Consider the following 17015-nt stretch of genomic DNA (forward strand, 5'->3'; position numbering starts at 1 on the left):
AACTGTAAAACCCGTATCCATTGGTAGATATCCAAATGATCCGATCCGTATGTAATGTAATGAATGGAGTCATTAATAATAATGTCCATGTTCTAAAAGTTGAGGCTTTTATCCGTATTTTCTTTCTTTTTTTAATACTACTATTATATTACTCTTCCACATCATCTACGCAACATAAAATAAGAAAGAGATCACACATACAAATACAACAACTGACTCTTGTTGTGGGGAACAGCAGCGTTTGCAGTGACCAAACCAAAGCAGCAGAGTTGAGCAAACGCTCCTGTGATTGTGAATAACTAGCTAGTACCAATAGCAAATACAAACAAACATCATTCCCAGAATCCACCCACCAAACCAAACATTATTATTACTATGTAGTACATCTCTTCTTCTTCTTCTTCTTCCTTCAACTCACAAACACAAATGGCAACAACGGCTATATTTCTCACCTTCATTGCATACTTCACCACCTTAACCTTAACACATGCAGCAGCACCAACACAAATCAACTCATCTCATTCCGAAATCCAAGCCTTAACAATCTTCAAACTAAACCTTCTTGACCCACTCAATGCCTTAACTACTTGGGATCCATCAACCCCTTCAGCACCATGTGACTGGCATGGCATTCTCTGTTACAACAACAACAACAACAACAGAGTTCACACAATACGCTTACCTCGTCTTCAACTCACTGGTTCAATATCTTCATCACTCTCTAATCTCTCACAGCTTCGTAAACTTAGTCTTCATTCCAACAACCTTAACTCATCAATACCTTCTTCTCTTTCTCATTGTCTCTTCCTACGTGCTGTTTATCTTCACAACAACTCTCTCTCTGGTTATCTCCCTCCTTCACTTCTCAGTCTCACTAACCTTCAAATTCTCAACCTTGCTCGCAACTTTCTCTCTGGGACAATACCAAATAATCTCTCCAACTCCCTAAGGTTCCTTGACTTGTCGTCTAACTCGTTCTCCGGTGACATTCCGGGGAACTTTTCCTCTAAATCTCAGCTTCAACTTATCAATCTTTCACATAATGACTTCACCGGTGGAATACCGGTTACTGTCGGAGCATTACAGCATTTGGAGTATCTGTGGTTAGACAACAACCATCTTCATGGAACGTTACCTTCTGCTGTTGCAAACTGTTCTTCTATGGTGCACCTTAGTGCTGAGGATAATTTCATTGGTGGGTTGGTTCCTTCCACGGTAGGGACTATGCCAAAGCTTCAAGTGCTGTCACTTTCAATGAATCAATTTTCTGGTTTTGTCCCCACAACACTGTTTTGCAATGAAGACAACAACAATAATAACAATGCTACTAATCTTCGTATTGTTCAGCTTGGGTTTAATAGGATCACGGGTATTTCAAACCCTCAAAATGGAAAATGTGTTGATTATTTTTTGGAGATTTTAGACCTTAAAGAGAATCACATTATTCACGCTTTGTTTCCTTCTTGGTTGACCAATGTGAAATCTTTGAAGGGTCTTGATCTCTCTGGAAACTCATTTTCAGGTTCTCTGCCTCAAGATATTGGAGATCTTTTTTTGTTAGAAGAGTTAAGGCTTTCCGATAATTTGTTATCCGGTGTTGTTCCAAGTAGCATTGTGAAATGTAGGTTGTTGAAGGTTCTTGATCTTCAAAGAAATCGATTATCAGGTCTCATTCCTTATTTTCTTGGAGAATTGAAAAGTTTGAAGGAGTTATCCCTTGGTGGTAACTTTTTTACCGGTTCAATTCCAAAGAGTTATGGAATGCTTAATGAGTTAGAGATTTTGGATTTAAGCAACAATAAATTGAATGGGATTTTGCCTTTGGAGATCATGCAGTTAGGTAACATGAGTGTTTTAAATCTCAGCAATAATAGATTCTCCGGTCAAGTTTCGTCTCAAATTGGAGACTTGATGGCTTTGCAGGTTCTTAATTTGAGTCACTGTGGTTTTTCTGGTAGTGTTCCAGCTACACTAGGGGATTTGATGAAACTGAGAGTGTTGGATTTAAGCAAACAAAATCTTTCAGGTGAGTTACCTGTCGAGGTTTTCGGATTACCAAGTTTGGAAGTTGTGGCACTTGATGAGAATCATTTGAGTGGTGCTGTTCCTGAGGGTTTCAGCAGCATTGTTAGTCTAAAGTATCTTAATCTCAGTTCCAATGATTTTGTTGGCAACATTCCAACAACCTATGGTTTTCTAAGTTCCTTAGTTGTTCTTTCGTTGTCTCACAATTTCATTTCTGGTTCAATACCTAATGAGATTGGTGGTTGTTCTCAACTTGAAGTGCTTGAGCTTCAGTCAAATCGTTTAGCAGGTAACATTGTTCCAAGTGTTATCTCTAAACTTTCACGTTTAAAGGAGCTAAATTTGGGATACAATGGATTCAAAGGTGAGATCCCAGATGAGATATCAAAGTGTTCTGCTTTGAATTCACTTGATTTGGATGATAATCACTTAACTGGTCACATACCACAATCCTTGTCCAAATTATCAAATTTGAAGACTTTGAACCTCTCTTCAAATCAATTGACAGGAGTCATTCCGGTTGGTCTTTCGCGCATTTCGGGTTTGAAGTATTTAAATGTTTCCAACAACAACCTCGATGGTGAGATTCCACCAATGCTGAGTTCTAGATTCAATGACCCGTCTGCATATGCAATGAACAAGAAGTTATGTGGGAAACCATTGCATAGAGAATGTGGAAAATCGAAAAGACGAAAGAGAAAAAGACTAATCATCATCATAGGTGTTGCAGCTGCAGGACTATGTCTTTTAGCATTGTGTTGTTGTGGCTATGTTTATAGTCTCTTAAGGTGGCGAAGAAAGCTTCGAGAAGGCGTAACAGGTGAGAAGAAACGCAGTCCAAGTGCAGGCTCAAATGGGGAAAGAAACAGTAGAGGAAGTGGTGAAAATGGAGGACCAAAACTCATAGTATTCAACAACAAAATCACATATGCTGAAACATTAGAAGCAACAAGAAACTTTGATGAAGAAAACGTTTTAAGCAGAGGAAAACATGGACTTGTTTTCAAAGCCTCATATCAAGACGGAATGGTTCTATCAATTCGTAGACTTCCAAACGGATCAACATTGATGGATGAAGCTACATTCCGCAAAGAAGCAGAATCATTAGGCAAAGTTAAGCATAGAAACTTAACAGTTGTACGTGGATATTATGCAGGACCACCACCTGATGTAAGACTATTAGTTTATGATTACATGCCAAACGGAAATTTAGGTACATTGCTTCAAGAAGCTTCACAACAAGATGGTCATGTTTTGAATTGGCCAATGCGTCATTTGATTGCATTAGGTATTGCTCGTGGCTTGGGTTATTTACACTCGGTGGAAATTGTTCATGGCGATGTTAAGCCACAAAATGTTCTTTTTGATGCTGATTTTGAAGCCCATTTATCTGAATTTGGGCTTGACCGGTTAACAATGGTTAATAGTCCAATAGAAGCAACTGCGTCGTCCTCAACAACGACGCCAGTTGGTTCTTTGGGGTACGTGGCACCGGAAGCAGTGTTATCAGGACAAGTAACAAAGGAAGGAGATATTTACAGTTTTGGGATAGTTTTATTGGAGATATTGACAGGGAGAAAGGCAGTGATGTTTACACAAGATGAAGATATAGTGAAGTGGGTGAAGAAGCAGTTACAAAGAGGTTTGATTTCGGAGTTGTTGGAACCTGGTTTGCTTGAGATTGATCAAGAATCATCAGAATGGGAAGAGTTTTTGTTAGGTGTTAAAGTTGCACTACTTTGCACAGCACATGATCCTCTTGATAGACCTTCAATTAATGATATTGTTTTCATGCTTGAAGGTTGTCGTGTTGGACCTGATATCCCTTCCTCTGCTGATCCCACCACACTACCTTCCCCTGCTTCTTGATTTTTCATTGGAAAATTTCATCCCTTCATGGCCATTATTGTTCAATTTTTGTTTCATGTATTGTAATGACAATTTGTTGTGTGATTAGTAGTTTTGAATCAAATTAAAATTGTCTGGGTTGCGTAATTGATCATTTAGTCTTGTACAAAGTGAAGCTACATGAAGTGACTATCATTTGCCAATTCAAATTTTGATTAGAATAATTGATAACTTAACTCATATTTCTAGAACTCTTTCACAGATAGAAAAGTAAAACTATAAAGTAAGTACAATAGAGGTGAAGTGGGATACCCCAAAATATGACAACCAATTAAATTAATTGAGCTCCACGTTCATATGTATCACTAATAAAGAAGCTAATAAGCAGAAGCAAGCACATATGGTCTCACTCTTTAGCTAAATGCAACCCTTCAGAGTTCAAAGCACCCTAAAGCTTTGACTATTGTAGTAGTAGTATAAATAAGACTCGTGATGATGATACGCACTATCAATTCACTCCTTCATTAATTCAGTGTTAATTGATCCTTAATTGCTGCGTGAAGACATTATTATGCTGCTAATGTAGTAGCTTTGACTAAACGGCGCCGTTTTCAAATGGTCAAACAAATTTCACTTCCGGAATTCCTTGCACGAAACAAGTTTGTTGACCGTGGTCATAGAAAAGGATGTGTCCACGTGTCAAGTTAGGAACATAAACAAAAGTAGCCGTTAAGGTATGATGACATGGAATGGAACCAGACAAGAACATCGAAAAGGGGCGAATGGGTTGTGCGCTCCATCGAAAGTTGTTGCTTTTCCTAATAGAAAACAAAACAAAAATGGTTAGTCGATAAAAAAGTTTGGGTTAATTAAGTTTTTAGTCCCTATAAATATTCACAGTTTTGTTTTTAGTCCCTACAAAATAAAATTACACTTTTTAGTCCCTGTGACATTTTCCTTAAGCATTTTAGGGACAAAACATGTTTATCGAATTTTTTTACAGGGACTAAAATGCTGATGGAAAAATTTTATAGGGACTAAAAATGTTGATGAAAAATTTTATAGGGACTAAAAAGTGCGATTTTATTTTGTAGGGACTAAAAACAAAATTCTGAATATTTATAGGGACCAAAAACTTAATTAACCCAAAAAGTTTTAGAGTATCATGTTACAACACCACGTGCTTCCATTTGTGATCATTTTATTTTATTTTCCTAAGTTTTTTAATTTATGCTAACCAGTACCACAAACAATTACAATAAGTAGCGGTGGACAACAGGCGGGTTCGGACGGGTTTCGGGCTCAAAACCCTCAACCAGGACAAACCGCGGGTGGTATAACTAGGCCCATTTCCGTCCATTGATTTTCTCGGTTTTTCGGTTTACGGGTTCGTCGGTTTACAGGTTCGCCGGTTCGGTTTCTCGGTTTTGAGTTTCTCAGAATAGTAGATCCAAACTGAATTCAACGAAATAAAAATAGATGGCAAGAAAAAGCTCAACAATGGTTGAGACTTGAGGCAATGGATATCTAATAAAAAAGATGATAGATCAAACAATATTTGATGGAAGATTTGTTGTGTGGATCTCGATTATGTGCTCAACTTTGGAAAATAGTTCATGGAAGTGTTGCTGAAGAATACACCACGAAATGATGATGAAGATTAACACACTGTAAAATGAGAGAGTGAGAACATTTGGTAGTAAGAGATAAGTGAGAGAGAAAGAGAAAACCAAAATAAAAAAGAATTGTAGTATTAGCTGTAAAGCATTCTAAATTGAGAGAGAAATAACAATTAATATATTAAATGAGTAACAAAAGTAACACCATCTAGTAGCTACTACATGATATTTTTTATTTTTCAAAAGGTTCAGCAGCAGTCTAGGCAATAACATGTGCGTTTTACCAATAAAGCAGTATCTGTGCGGACGGATACGGGTTTCGTTGGGCCTATCCACCCCATCCGAAACCGCCCACACTAAACCACACCAACCCATTTCTTTTGCCCCACCTTACCCGGTTGACCCGCTTAACCCGAACCGACGCATTTCGGACTCAACGGGCCGGGCGGTTTGGGTCGATATCCCAATTCTTGTCCAGCCCTAACAATAAGCATTTTCGATATTGGCCAAGTTTTATATACACACTACCTTTTCTTTCATAATCATATACACACACTAGTTCATAGTGCATCCATCAACGCATTATCTTTTTAAATTACTTTTTTTTTTTTTTTTGAGGGAAAAGGGTTGACGCAAGGATTCGAACAAAATGACTTTTAAATTACTTTTTTAATTTTCACTTTATTTCATTATTAATCATTTAATGTTTTTTTGTCAAATACTTTTTTGGTCAAGTAAGGTACTTTCTTTCTTTTTCAATGAGCAAAGATTATGCTCATTACAACTAAGATGTATGTTTGTGTGTGTCTGTTTTACCCCTTTGAAAAAAGGGTTAATTAAGTTTTTGGTCCTATAAATATCTGCAATTTTGTTTTTAATCCCTATAAAAATAAATCACACTTTTTAGTCCTTACAAAGTTTTCCGTTAGTGTTTTTAGTCCCTGTTAAATTAAAATTTGTTTAATTATGTTTAAAATTTTAAATTTTTTAATGATTTTTTACATACTTGTTTAAAACATTATAAAACATTACGCCGCAATAAGTAAGATCTTCCATTATAGTTAAGTTATTAGTTGGGTGATCGGTTATCTATTAACCGTTATAACTCTCAACTATTACTACTGCGCCAAACCAAGAATACTAGGGGCGTATGTACTGGGAATTTTGAGCAGAACCTGGACCCCAAGTGCGCTCGTGTGACGGACTCTTGTCACACACGCACTAATATGGTGGAGACATAGTTGCATAGTACGAAAATACTACTCGTATATAATATTATTATGTATTCATATCATAGGTCCCACCAGAGTTTTATTGACTGACGATATAAAAGAATCCAATTCTAGACACTGACAAAGTTGAGTTGGAAAAGACATGAAGAAGAAGTTGTATTATTATCATTGCTTGTGTTGTGTGTGATAAATTTAGTAGTAGTAGGCAAAGATGTAGGGGTGCATTGCATTGCATGGCCTAAAGTCTGAAACAAATAAAAGCCTGACCTGCGTTAATGTATTCCTGTGAATTTCGTTTTACAGTATTTGTGAATTGTGAGGAAATTTAATAATGGCCCCACAACGTGAAACCCGGAATTCAATTGCTCACGACAATTTGCAGACTCACTCACTCAATCAGCGTTTTTATGCAGAAATGATAGGTCGTTTTCCATTTTAACTTCAATGGAGAGAGAGATACAGTTGAAGATGCAAGAAAGCAAGGGTTGTCACTGTTTTTGACCTTTTTAATTGAACTCAGCTCATGCTTTTGATGTGAGTAAAAAACATACACACATTTGTTCAAAGTTCAAATCAAATATGGGGAGGGTTTTGAAGTGAATCTTCTAAATATGGTGGGAGTAGATTAGACTGCCCAACGTGGCTTATGATCTAATTTATTTAAACACCGTGTGCAACCTCACTCGTTTAGTGAACTCATACTCTTTTTAAAAGTCTCAACATAAAATAACTTTTAAACAAACTAATAAATCTCGACTAAAAAAATAAAACTAATAGATCAAACGGATTTTAAAAAGGTCGTGCCACACTTAAAATAATTTTTTTGACATGTGATAGGTCAGACTTAGGTTTAACCAGAATAAACCTATTTAAGCAAAGTATTGTCCGACTCAACCTATTCTCATCCGTACTTCTAAATAATTTTTGCCATAAACTTCTTAAATTTTACCATAAATCCACTTATTGAATGTTTCTAAAAAGTAATTCGATTCTTGTGATAAATGATAAAGACAACTTTTTTGTTGAACAAAAGTAATCGTTAGCAAATACAAAGAATAATTTTTTGAGACATCTATAATTTGTTTACATGATTGTTCCCAAACACATATTTTTCAATACGCACCCATAATATATAAACTCTAAACCAAAAAGTTAAGACTAAAAAATATAGTTAAGACTCAAATATCTATCACTATTGTCGTTCCATCTTAGTGACAAACAATTTTCACTCATCTAAAATTACATAAAAAAAAAAAGGCTTAAATATGTCTTTAGTCCCTGCACTTTCATCAGATTTTGGCGTTGGTCCCTGCACTTTTTTTTGTTTGGAATTGGTCCCTGCACTTTGTAAAAATATTGGTATTGGTCCCTCTGTTAACTTTCCGTTAAAAAAAAAACATAAAACTATTGGTATTGGTCCCTGCACTTTGTAAAAATATTGGTATTGGTCCCTGCACTTTGTAAAAATATTGGTATTGGTGCCACGTGGCATGAAATGATTGGGCCACGTGGCACTCCGTTAGTTTTATGTTTTTTTTTGGTTTAAATGTGTAATTGGTCCATGCACTTTCAACAGATTTTGGCATTGGTCCCTGCACTTTTTTTTGTTTGGCATTGGTCCCTGCACTTTGTAAAAATATTGGCATTGGTCCCTGTACTTTATTTTGTTTGGCATTGGTCCCTGCACTTTGTAAAAATATTGGTATTGGTCCCTGCACTTTGGAAAAATATTGGTATTGGTCCCAATCATTTCATGCCACGTGGCACCAATACCAATATTTTTTCAAAGTGCAGGGACCAATACCAATATTTTTACCAAGTGCAGGGACCAATGCCAAACAAAAAAAAGTACAGGGACCAATGCCAATATTTTTACAAAGTGCAGGGACCAATGCCAAACAAAAAAATGTGCAGGGACCAATGCCAAAATCTGTTAAAAGTGCAGGGACCAATTACACATTTAAACCTTTTTTTTTTAACTGAAAGTTAACAGAGGGACCAATGCCAATATTTTTACAAAGTGCAGGGACCAATGCCAAACAAAAAAAAGTGCAGGGACCAATGCCAAAATCTGATGCAAGTGCAGGGACCAATGACACATTTAAACCAAAAGAAAATTGTGCATGTTTGATATCATAGAGAATTTGTCATAACCTCGGCGAGACACCCGTAATTTTCTAAAAACTACAGATGAGGACTCTGTAATCTTAACAAATTCATGGTACTACCAAACATACACAAACAAATATCCATTCACCTGCCGTTGAACACAAGTGGCTACTTGTTTACCCCTTAAATCAATGGAGTAGTACACTCCTTTTTTAACTCCTCACTTTTTCTTCGTTCGAGCAAGTCTCCAAAGCAAACACAGCAGGGAGAATATTGGTAAAAAGCACCGGTAAGTAGTAACTTACTAACCAGGACAAATTCCGCAGGAGTTCTGATTGTGTAGGGCCTTACATAAATCAGTAGATCTCGTTCTCGTGAAAAATATTTGATCTTATGTTATAAATGACACTTTTGCATTTCACAGCATATGTTTGTATCATGTGCAACAAAATTGTACCAGAATATGTTTTTGTGCTGAAAGTTCCCCAACAAGTCAATATTATTGATATTACAATTACATATATTTCCAGTATATTCCACTTTACTGAGAAACAAGACACGGCTTCATTCAGTTATGAAGTAAAAAAAATAAATAATAACAATATTAATATACACGGGATTGATGCAAAATTATATCCTAAGCAGACGATAGCCCTTCGGGAAGAGATTCATTTTCCGAATTTGGGGTAAGAAACCTTCGACAAGCATAAAACACAGCTGAATGGAAGCCACTTGGGTTGTCAATGAACACAAAATGTCCGGCCTGCGATAGAAGTAATTAATTTTATTAGTTCTAATATTGCAAAAAATGTTTCATTGTTTTAGGTACTGATTAAAAAATTATACCTGAGGGACCCTGATAATTTCACATGGAACCTTCATATGCTTGCGAGCTTCTTGGGCACCTTCGTAATTCATCCAATCTTCGTAACCATATATGAATGTGGTGGGCACTTTCCACTCTGGAGCACTGCAAGAAAGTGATGTAGAGAGGTGAGGCCTTAACAAGACATTGGCTAAAAACCATGGGATATTAATCCTAATAATCAAGATATTTATCTAAAATTTGCAAACAAAAAAATGATTGATTCAGCTTTTCTCATGATTCCTGAATTTTTTTCCCCTTAAGTTCATGTTTTAATTTTCTTCCTGAATGCTTGGTTAGACATTTCCATTCTTACCCAAGAGGCACAGATATTCATCAGTCAGTAATATGCCACACCACAAATTCAAGGTCAACTCCCTGGCCAAGCTTTTTTCTTTTTTGATGATAAAAATATAGGGTGAAAGGATAATGCTCCACTGCAATGTAGGGAAGACCTTAGGGCTTAAAGAGCCCTTACAAATGATACAAGGCGCAACAGTTATCTTGATTGTGTTGGTAAAAAATTGGATATTTATTTGCTTCCTATTTACTGCTCCCTTTACTCCCCCTCCCCACAGTCCCCACCATTCCCCTCAGAAATCAGGATGCACATGTGCTCCTGGTGATACAGGATAGATATGTGCAAATCATCAGATGCTGAGTTTTGAATCACCATCAGCAGCTACTAACCTATTCTATTTTTCCCAAACATGTAGTTGCCTAGTCGGTATATGTTGTTCTTATCTAAAAGTTTTAAACTATGTCAATAGATTAGTATGTTACTACACCAAAACAAGAACAATTAAGTCAATAGGAGTGGGCAAGTGGTGCTACAATTTTTATAAGGTTATAGAGTTAAATCTCTAAACGATTGTTCATCCCAAAAATGAAAACAAAAAAGAATCGCATCTCAAAAAAGCAGGCTCGATTGACTTCGGATCAATAATAGTATATAATATCTCTATGTATGACATGATTGGAAAGTCTTCAAGACAATATTATTCATTCATCAGAAATCAGAATACATTTACTTAAAACAGCTAATCAGATGGGAAGAGAATGATTGCCAAACCTTTGAAGAAGGGGCATCCTAGCAAATGCTCCAAATGCAAAAATATATTTTAAACACAGCTCCCCACTAGCTTTGGCCGCCAATGTATGATAAACATAATCTTCAATAGGTAGAAAAACAAATTAGAATTAGAATATGTTACATTTAAATTTCAAACCATATATCAATTTAATATCTTGCCATACCAGTTAGCAGACTTGATTCCTCTTCAATCAGTTTTTGCCCGGTTGAATGTGTACCAAACCTAGCGCTTGTATATTTGCGGACCATGTTAGGACCCCAAGGACCTAAACCTCTGCCACAAATGCATCAGAAAAACTGTTAATAAAATCAACAAAATAATATAACAATGTTGGTATGCAGAATAGTGATTCCATTTTATACTTTATTCTATGGAGTGACTATTCTCATGTTTGTTGGCCAAAAAACATGTAAGGGTGATTCCTTTCCATGGCTAATTCCACAGAAACAGAAATGAAAATTCCTTCCCGATACCAGGGATTGGTGATTCCATGCTTCGTGGAATGATATTTAATTCCATTTTTTCTAGCTTTCCCTCATTTATTGAAACCTGATACTTAGAAGTAGCATAAAGAGAATGCAAACTTGTTCCTACAAGTAGAAGAATGACTCTGTCCCCTCTAATCCCATATTTGATTTGAGTAATAACAATAAAAAGTGATTGGCAACCCAGGAACAAGCTCCTTCTGCTTGTAACCATAATAAGAGAAAAAAAAAAAACACCGTGCTCATATACAATAAAGCTCTTGCCACGGAAGAATCCTTTCCCAGGCAGTCTTACCACTTGTGACCTCTTAGTCACATGAAGGCAACTCCAAGTCCTCAACCATTAATTAAGCCAAGGGTCATAAAAATTCATCCAAAATGATTACATCCATGACTTAAGAGTTAGTAATAATAACCCAACAGTGACAAAGAGAACCTAAGTCAATATGTCGGTCTACTTCAGTGATAACGAAATTACCAAATAGTTATTAAGTAGAACTCATTAGTAATCTTAAGTCAATATGCCGGTCAACTTCAGTTATAACAAAATTACAAATACATATTAAAGGAAGGGAGTCCAGCATTATTGACCTGAACTCGTGCGAAATGCATTACAATATCATGAAAACCAACACTTCATTTCAAAGACAACTTATTTTAAATTTTAAGATTAGGTGAGAATGAGCATCTACACAGTATCAACAATCTTTCAGATGAAATAATCAAACATTCTTTTAGAACCCTGATATATAGTAGAAGACTCTACAGTATCAACAAACTGAGGTGAGGCGCAACGTACCAGAACCAATATAATAACAGAAAATTGTATACACAAGCCTCTTCATAAATAAAAGTATACACAGGCATCACAAATCATCTTAAACTGTCAATTGATTAAAAAATGTGTGCTAACTTATCATAGGATGATAAAAATGGGACACAATAGTCCTTTTTACCTGACAATTTTTTGAGGTGTAAAATTAGATTCCCATAGATGGTTCAGAACGGCTCCCTTCCATGTTGCTCGAAACTTAGTAACAAACTCAGTCTTTGGATCTGTTTCTTCTGTAAACCCGGCAGGTCCCACCAAAATTAAGTGTTGTACATGCTCAGGGTGCTATATGAAAATGAATAAAATATGCATCAGGCCGTTTGGTAAAAGAAAGTTAAGAAGTCGGTATTATTTATCATTTTAATGCAATGCAGCAATGGAATACTGACCTTGAGCGCGTATTTGGAAGCAACATAACCACCAAAAGAATGTCCAAGCAGTATGAAATTGGTCAGATTTTTGGCTTTTCTCCATTCCTCAAAAGAATCAATGAACCATGCCTCAGTTTCTGCAAGATCAACAACGAAATTTAAATAAATAGGTAAACGGTGACCTTAAAGTCGAGCAACAAAGTATATCTCTTAATTTTGAACTAACCTTCAGTACTTCTACATGTGAAATCAGGTCTGCTTGATCCGCCCCAACTGTGAAAATATATAGAAATGAAAGATAAGAGCAGTTAAAGCAGATGATATTAGCAGCATATATTATATTATAACTCAGTAACTCACCCAAGTTGATCAACAGCAATGATTCTGAAACGAGAGGCAAGAGCATCAAAATTGCGAAAGAAGAAACCCTGAGAAGCAGCGTATCCATGAACCATAACAAGCGTAGGAGAATCAGGTTTACTGTCAAATGTAACAGTGTTGAGAAAACGTGGTTCATTACTGGTTGAACGGAACCATCTAACTTTAGAGCCAGGAGGACCAGAACCTATATTAACACGCTCTTGAACATACCCAGTCCTACCAAACAAATTGAAGTTTATTAATTAAAAGCGTAAATAAACGTAAAAGAAAGAATTGAAACGAAATTAGTACTACTTACTTGATAATGGAAAGAAGGCGTTTCTCAGCGGCGATGATATGATCGGTTGAAGTGGGAATCCAACGGAGTGAAGACCAGAAGCTTTTAGATTTCGATGATGATGAACCGACGTCGTCGTTTTGTCTAATTTCTTCCGCCATTTTTCAGATTCTCTAGATTGCGAACCACGCTATCCTATTCCTATGATCAAATTAATTATTAGTTTAATCAGTGCGTAGCTTTGAATTTCTGACTAAAATGTTACTCCATTCATTATATATATGTTTTGTTTTGAACAGGTAAAAGGAACTATGAGCGAAGCCAACCAACGCTGACAATCCAAACTGCTTGCGCAAGGAGTGACGCACACCAATATTATTATTATTTCATTATTATTCATCTTTTGAATTAATAATAATAATAATAATAATAATAATAATAATAATAATAATAATAATAATAATTCATTTTTTATTTTCTGCCCTTGCAAATAACGAAAAATATGTGTACATGAGTTAAAACAAGCATTTTGTTTTCGAGTTAACATGTTATGATATACTCCCTCCGTTTCAAAATGAGTGTCGCTTTAGCCAATTGCACACAGATTAAGGAATGGAATAAAGTAGTCAAATATCATAGCAATTTTACCAAATTATCCTAATCAACTATTAGTTTGTTTTTCATTAAAGAAAAAATAATACTTTATAAGTAGTGTAACATAGTATTAATTGAAGGGTACAATTGAAAAGAAAAAGTTATTATTGCATTTAAAACCGAAAACGACATTCATTTTGAAACAATTTTTTTTTGCTAAAGCGACACTCATTTTGAAACGGATGGAGTATGTTATAGGTAAGTAATTTCTACCAGCCTTTAGATTAATCGATCATTATGTCAAATATCTAGTTATCATAAAAAATAAATATAATGCATTTATCAATGATTAATCTTCGTCAAACAATATGTGTGACACACAAGATAGTCGAGAAACTGACTACTTGTTCAAGGAGTCAAGGTCCTTTATCACATGTATTTGTTGACGATAAAAATGATTTTTTATTACTTTGATAAGCGTTTGATTTTCTAATTAAATGTTTTTTTTTTGGTACAAAAGAGGGCAAAAGCCCTGATTTTCTAATTAAATGTTATACCTTACTCGCGCTATAGTCAAGGAAAGCTCAAACGTTATTTGTGTTGAGACATGATTATTGTTATAGGTTCCTTAAACAATGTACTTAAACATTTGTTACATGATGAGGGACCGATTTGATAGTTTACCCTAAGTAATTTATAGCTACTGCAGACAATTTTTTATGAGAAGACTTTCGACTCAAAAACACTTATAAATATATTTACATTCACTTTAAAGATACTAAAAACATTTTTAACCCAAAATATTTCAACTCTAAATAAAATATATTATCAAGACTCCTTTTCCTAAGAAATGAAGAGTTAACACAAAAAATAATAATTTGAATATACATTTTCTCATCATTTTCTAATATATTTTATAAGCACTAAAAATATAGTCAATCAAAAATATTATATATAGACTAAAAATAATTTAACTTTTAATAAACACAAATACCGATGGCTATATTATTAGAAAATAAAAAGAATGACATCTATAAAAAATGATTATTTGTTAAATTTATGTATGTGTGCCTAATCTTTTTATATTTTTAGTCATAATATAAAAATGATTAGGCACACATACATAAATTTAAAAAATTAAAAGAAAAAACAATTGAATGATGTGACTAAATTTTTTTCTCATTTATTTTTCTCCTTTTATGTTAGTGTTCCCAATCATTTTTCATTTGTATTTGTGTTTATGCAAGACTTGCTCCACAATTAAGACTTAAAGGTGGAAATGAATGGCTACTATTTATTTGTTGGATTCGCATGCTTTAGCATTTTTCATCTTATTATTATAGAATTTGGCAAACAAAACTCTTATTATAGGAATAATAATTATTATTTTTTGCCCGATCAATTTTTTTTTGAAGGAAAATAGTAGGATTTAATTGATATATAATATCAACATAAAATTAATATCTATCCATAAAAAAATTAATATATACACACATCCTGGTAACAAATAAATATACACATACATTCCTTAAAAAAATATACAATTACATGTCTACAACATTTTACACAAATAATTTATGCTACTAATAAAACTCGAAACAATAACAAAAAATTTGCTCGATCTTTGATATAACCCATTTTACGTTTGCATTTGTTTGTTTCAAATGAGTGAAGAGAGATTTTAATAGAGAAGGAATTTAAAATGTGTTTATTTAATTTCTCAAGGAAAAGATGAAAATTTTAACTAGGAGGATAATAAACTTACTTTTATATATATGTAATGCAAAATATTACATATAAGATTTTAACAATTAAGTCTTTATTCTAACAAGATATTACAGTACCGTATCTTTCTCTTTTTAAGGAATGTTACGGTGCCCTCTAAACCACCAATTTGGAAGGGAGCCAGAAAAAGTTGATAATAGTTAAAAAATTTAAACTTTATTTTATTTCTAAGATCATTTTTCAAAAAAAATTATGAAGTGTTCAAAACTTTATTCCTTCCTTCAAAAAAAAAAAAAAACTTTATGCCTTTTGCACAAAAAATAGTTACATATGATGTTCAAAATTGTAAAGAAATAAAAAATAGTATTAAAGTCATTCAATTCAAAGGCATTATTTATATTATACATGCCTTCAAAAAAATTATAATATACATGACCGTGATGTCATATTATCATATCACAATATAGATTGAGTTGTTCTTCCAATACCATTAAAATGTTTGACAAGCTTTATTGATAAAAACAAATAATTATTTGACACGCTTCATTTACGATTGAAGTGGCAAATTGCTGTATTTATCGAGTTCAACCACAACAAATAATAAAAGTAACTACTTTTATTATGGGAGACTCCATATTTATATTTCTATAAAGCACTTCACTGGCGTATCTATTCCATTAAAGAATAAAAAATTCCACAAGTTTTCCTCGCAATAATAATTACTAACACAGTGATATAGATACCACATCGAATCTATGACATGCACATACTTTGCCAGGTAACTAAATCATTACCTTTCCTATCATGCACATACACAACTGTGTCAAATGGTAAGAAGCATACCAGAAATGCATAAAAAAATATAGTTTGGGTGTAATTTTTTATCAAGATCAGCATGTAATTGGAAACAGCTACAATAAAAATAGAACATTGTCCTAGCAAATAAAAATTTAAATTGGATAACCATCATAAAGAATTTTCCAGCAATAAGTTTGACTAAATGGTTGAGAGAAAATAAATTGCTCGAGGACAAGAAAGTACTCACCCTAACCACATTAAGATCCTACTGGAATTTATTTTCACAGGTAGCACCATTTTTTTAGTACAAGATCACATTTGCTTTGTTATGAAAACAGTCTGCAAAAGAAACAAAAGCAATGGTATCATAACAAGGCCATCAGCCTCCGCGACAAGAGGCAATAAAATAAGGTGTAGCATAAAAATAAAAACAAATGAACCTGAAAACTAGTTGTGAAGGTAAGAGCTGCAATAAATATCAAATCAAAGGTAAAGGAGGGAATGCATCTATTACCTCCCATCGGTGATTGGCATATAATCTTTATCAGTCTACCAACAAACAGAGAGAGATATTAGTATAATCACAGAGAATGTTGGATTAAACACAATACGATCCAAAAGACAGGCATCTCGTGTTGCAATCCTTTAAACAGTAATTAGAGCTGAATTGATTTCATAGTTCTGTTAATGAGGCAATCACAATTCTACTATTCTAGATTTTTCATAGCACACTTGACATACAAACAAACACACACAAAAG

The 17015-nt window shown here is 34.3% G+C and overlaps 2 protein-coding genes across 2 annotated transcripts; one reads left to right on the forward strand and one right to left on the reverse strand.

The window, feature by feature from the left end:
* The first annotated feature begins 230 nt into the window (after positions 1-230).
* Positions 231-4020, forward strand: LOC146942939 (uncharacterized). The gene has a single exon (XM_085757044.1). The coding sequence runs from the start codon at positions 427-429 to the stop codon at positions 3892-3894; it is 3468 nt and encodes a 1155-aa protein (XP_085613170.1). The 5' UTR covers positions 231-426; the 3' UTR covers positions 3895-4020.
* A 5279-nt stretch (positions 4021-9299) lies between these two features.
* Positions 9300-13389, reverse strand: LOC146942940 (putative 1-acylglycerol-3-phosphate O-acyltransferase). The gene is made up of 9 exons (XM_085757056.1): positions 13160-13389; positions 12841-13077; positions 12707-12753; positions 12499-12617; positions 12234-12394; positions 10956-11065; positions 10771-10870; positions 9680-9803; positions 9300-9596 (listed from the first exon to the last, which is right to left on the reverse strand). Exons 1-9 carry the CDS (start codon positions 13297-13299, stop codon positions 9471-9473), a joined length of 1164 nt encoding a protein of 387 aa, XP_085613182.1. The 5' UTR covers positions 13300-13389; the 3' UTR covers positions 9300-9470.
* Between the last annotated feature and the right edge of the window lie 3626 nt (positions 13390-17015).

Source organism: Medicago sativa, chromosome 3 (assembly GCF_051527215.1).
Source record: "Medicago sativa cultivar Bolivia chromosome 3, Bolivia_mono, whole genome shotgun sequence".
Taxonomy (NCBI): Eukaryota; Viridiplantae; Streptophyta; class Magnoliopsida; order Fabales; family Fabaceae; genus Medicago; species Medicago sativa.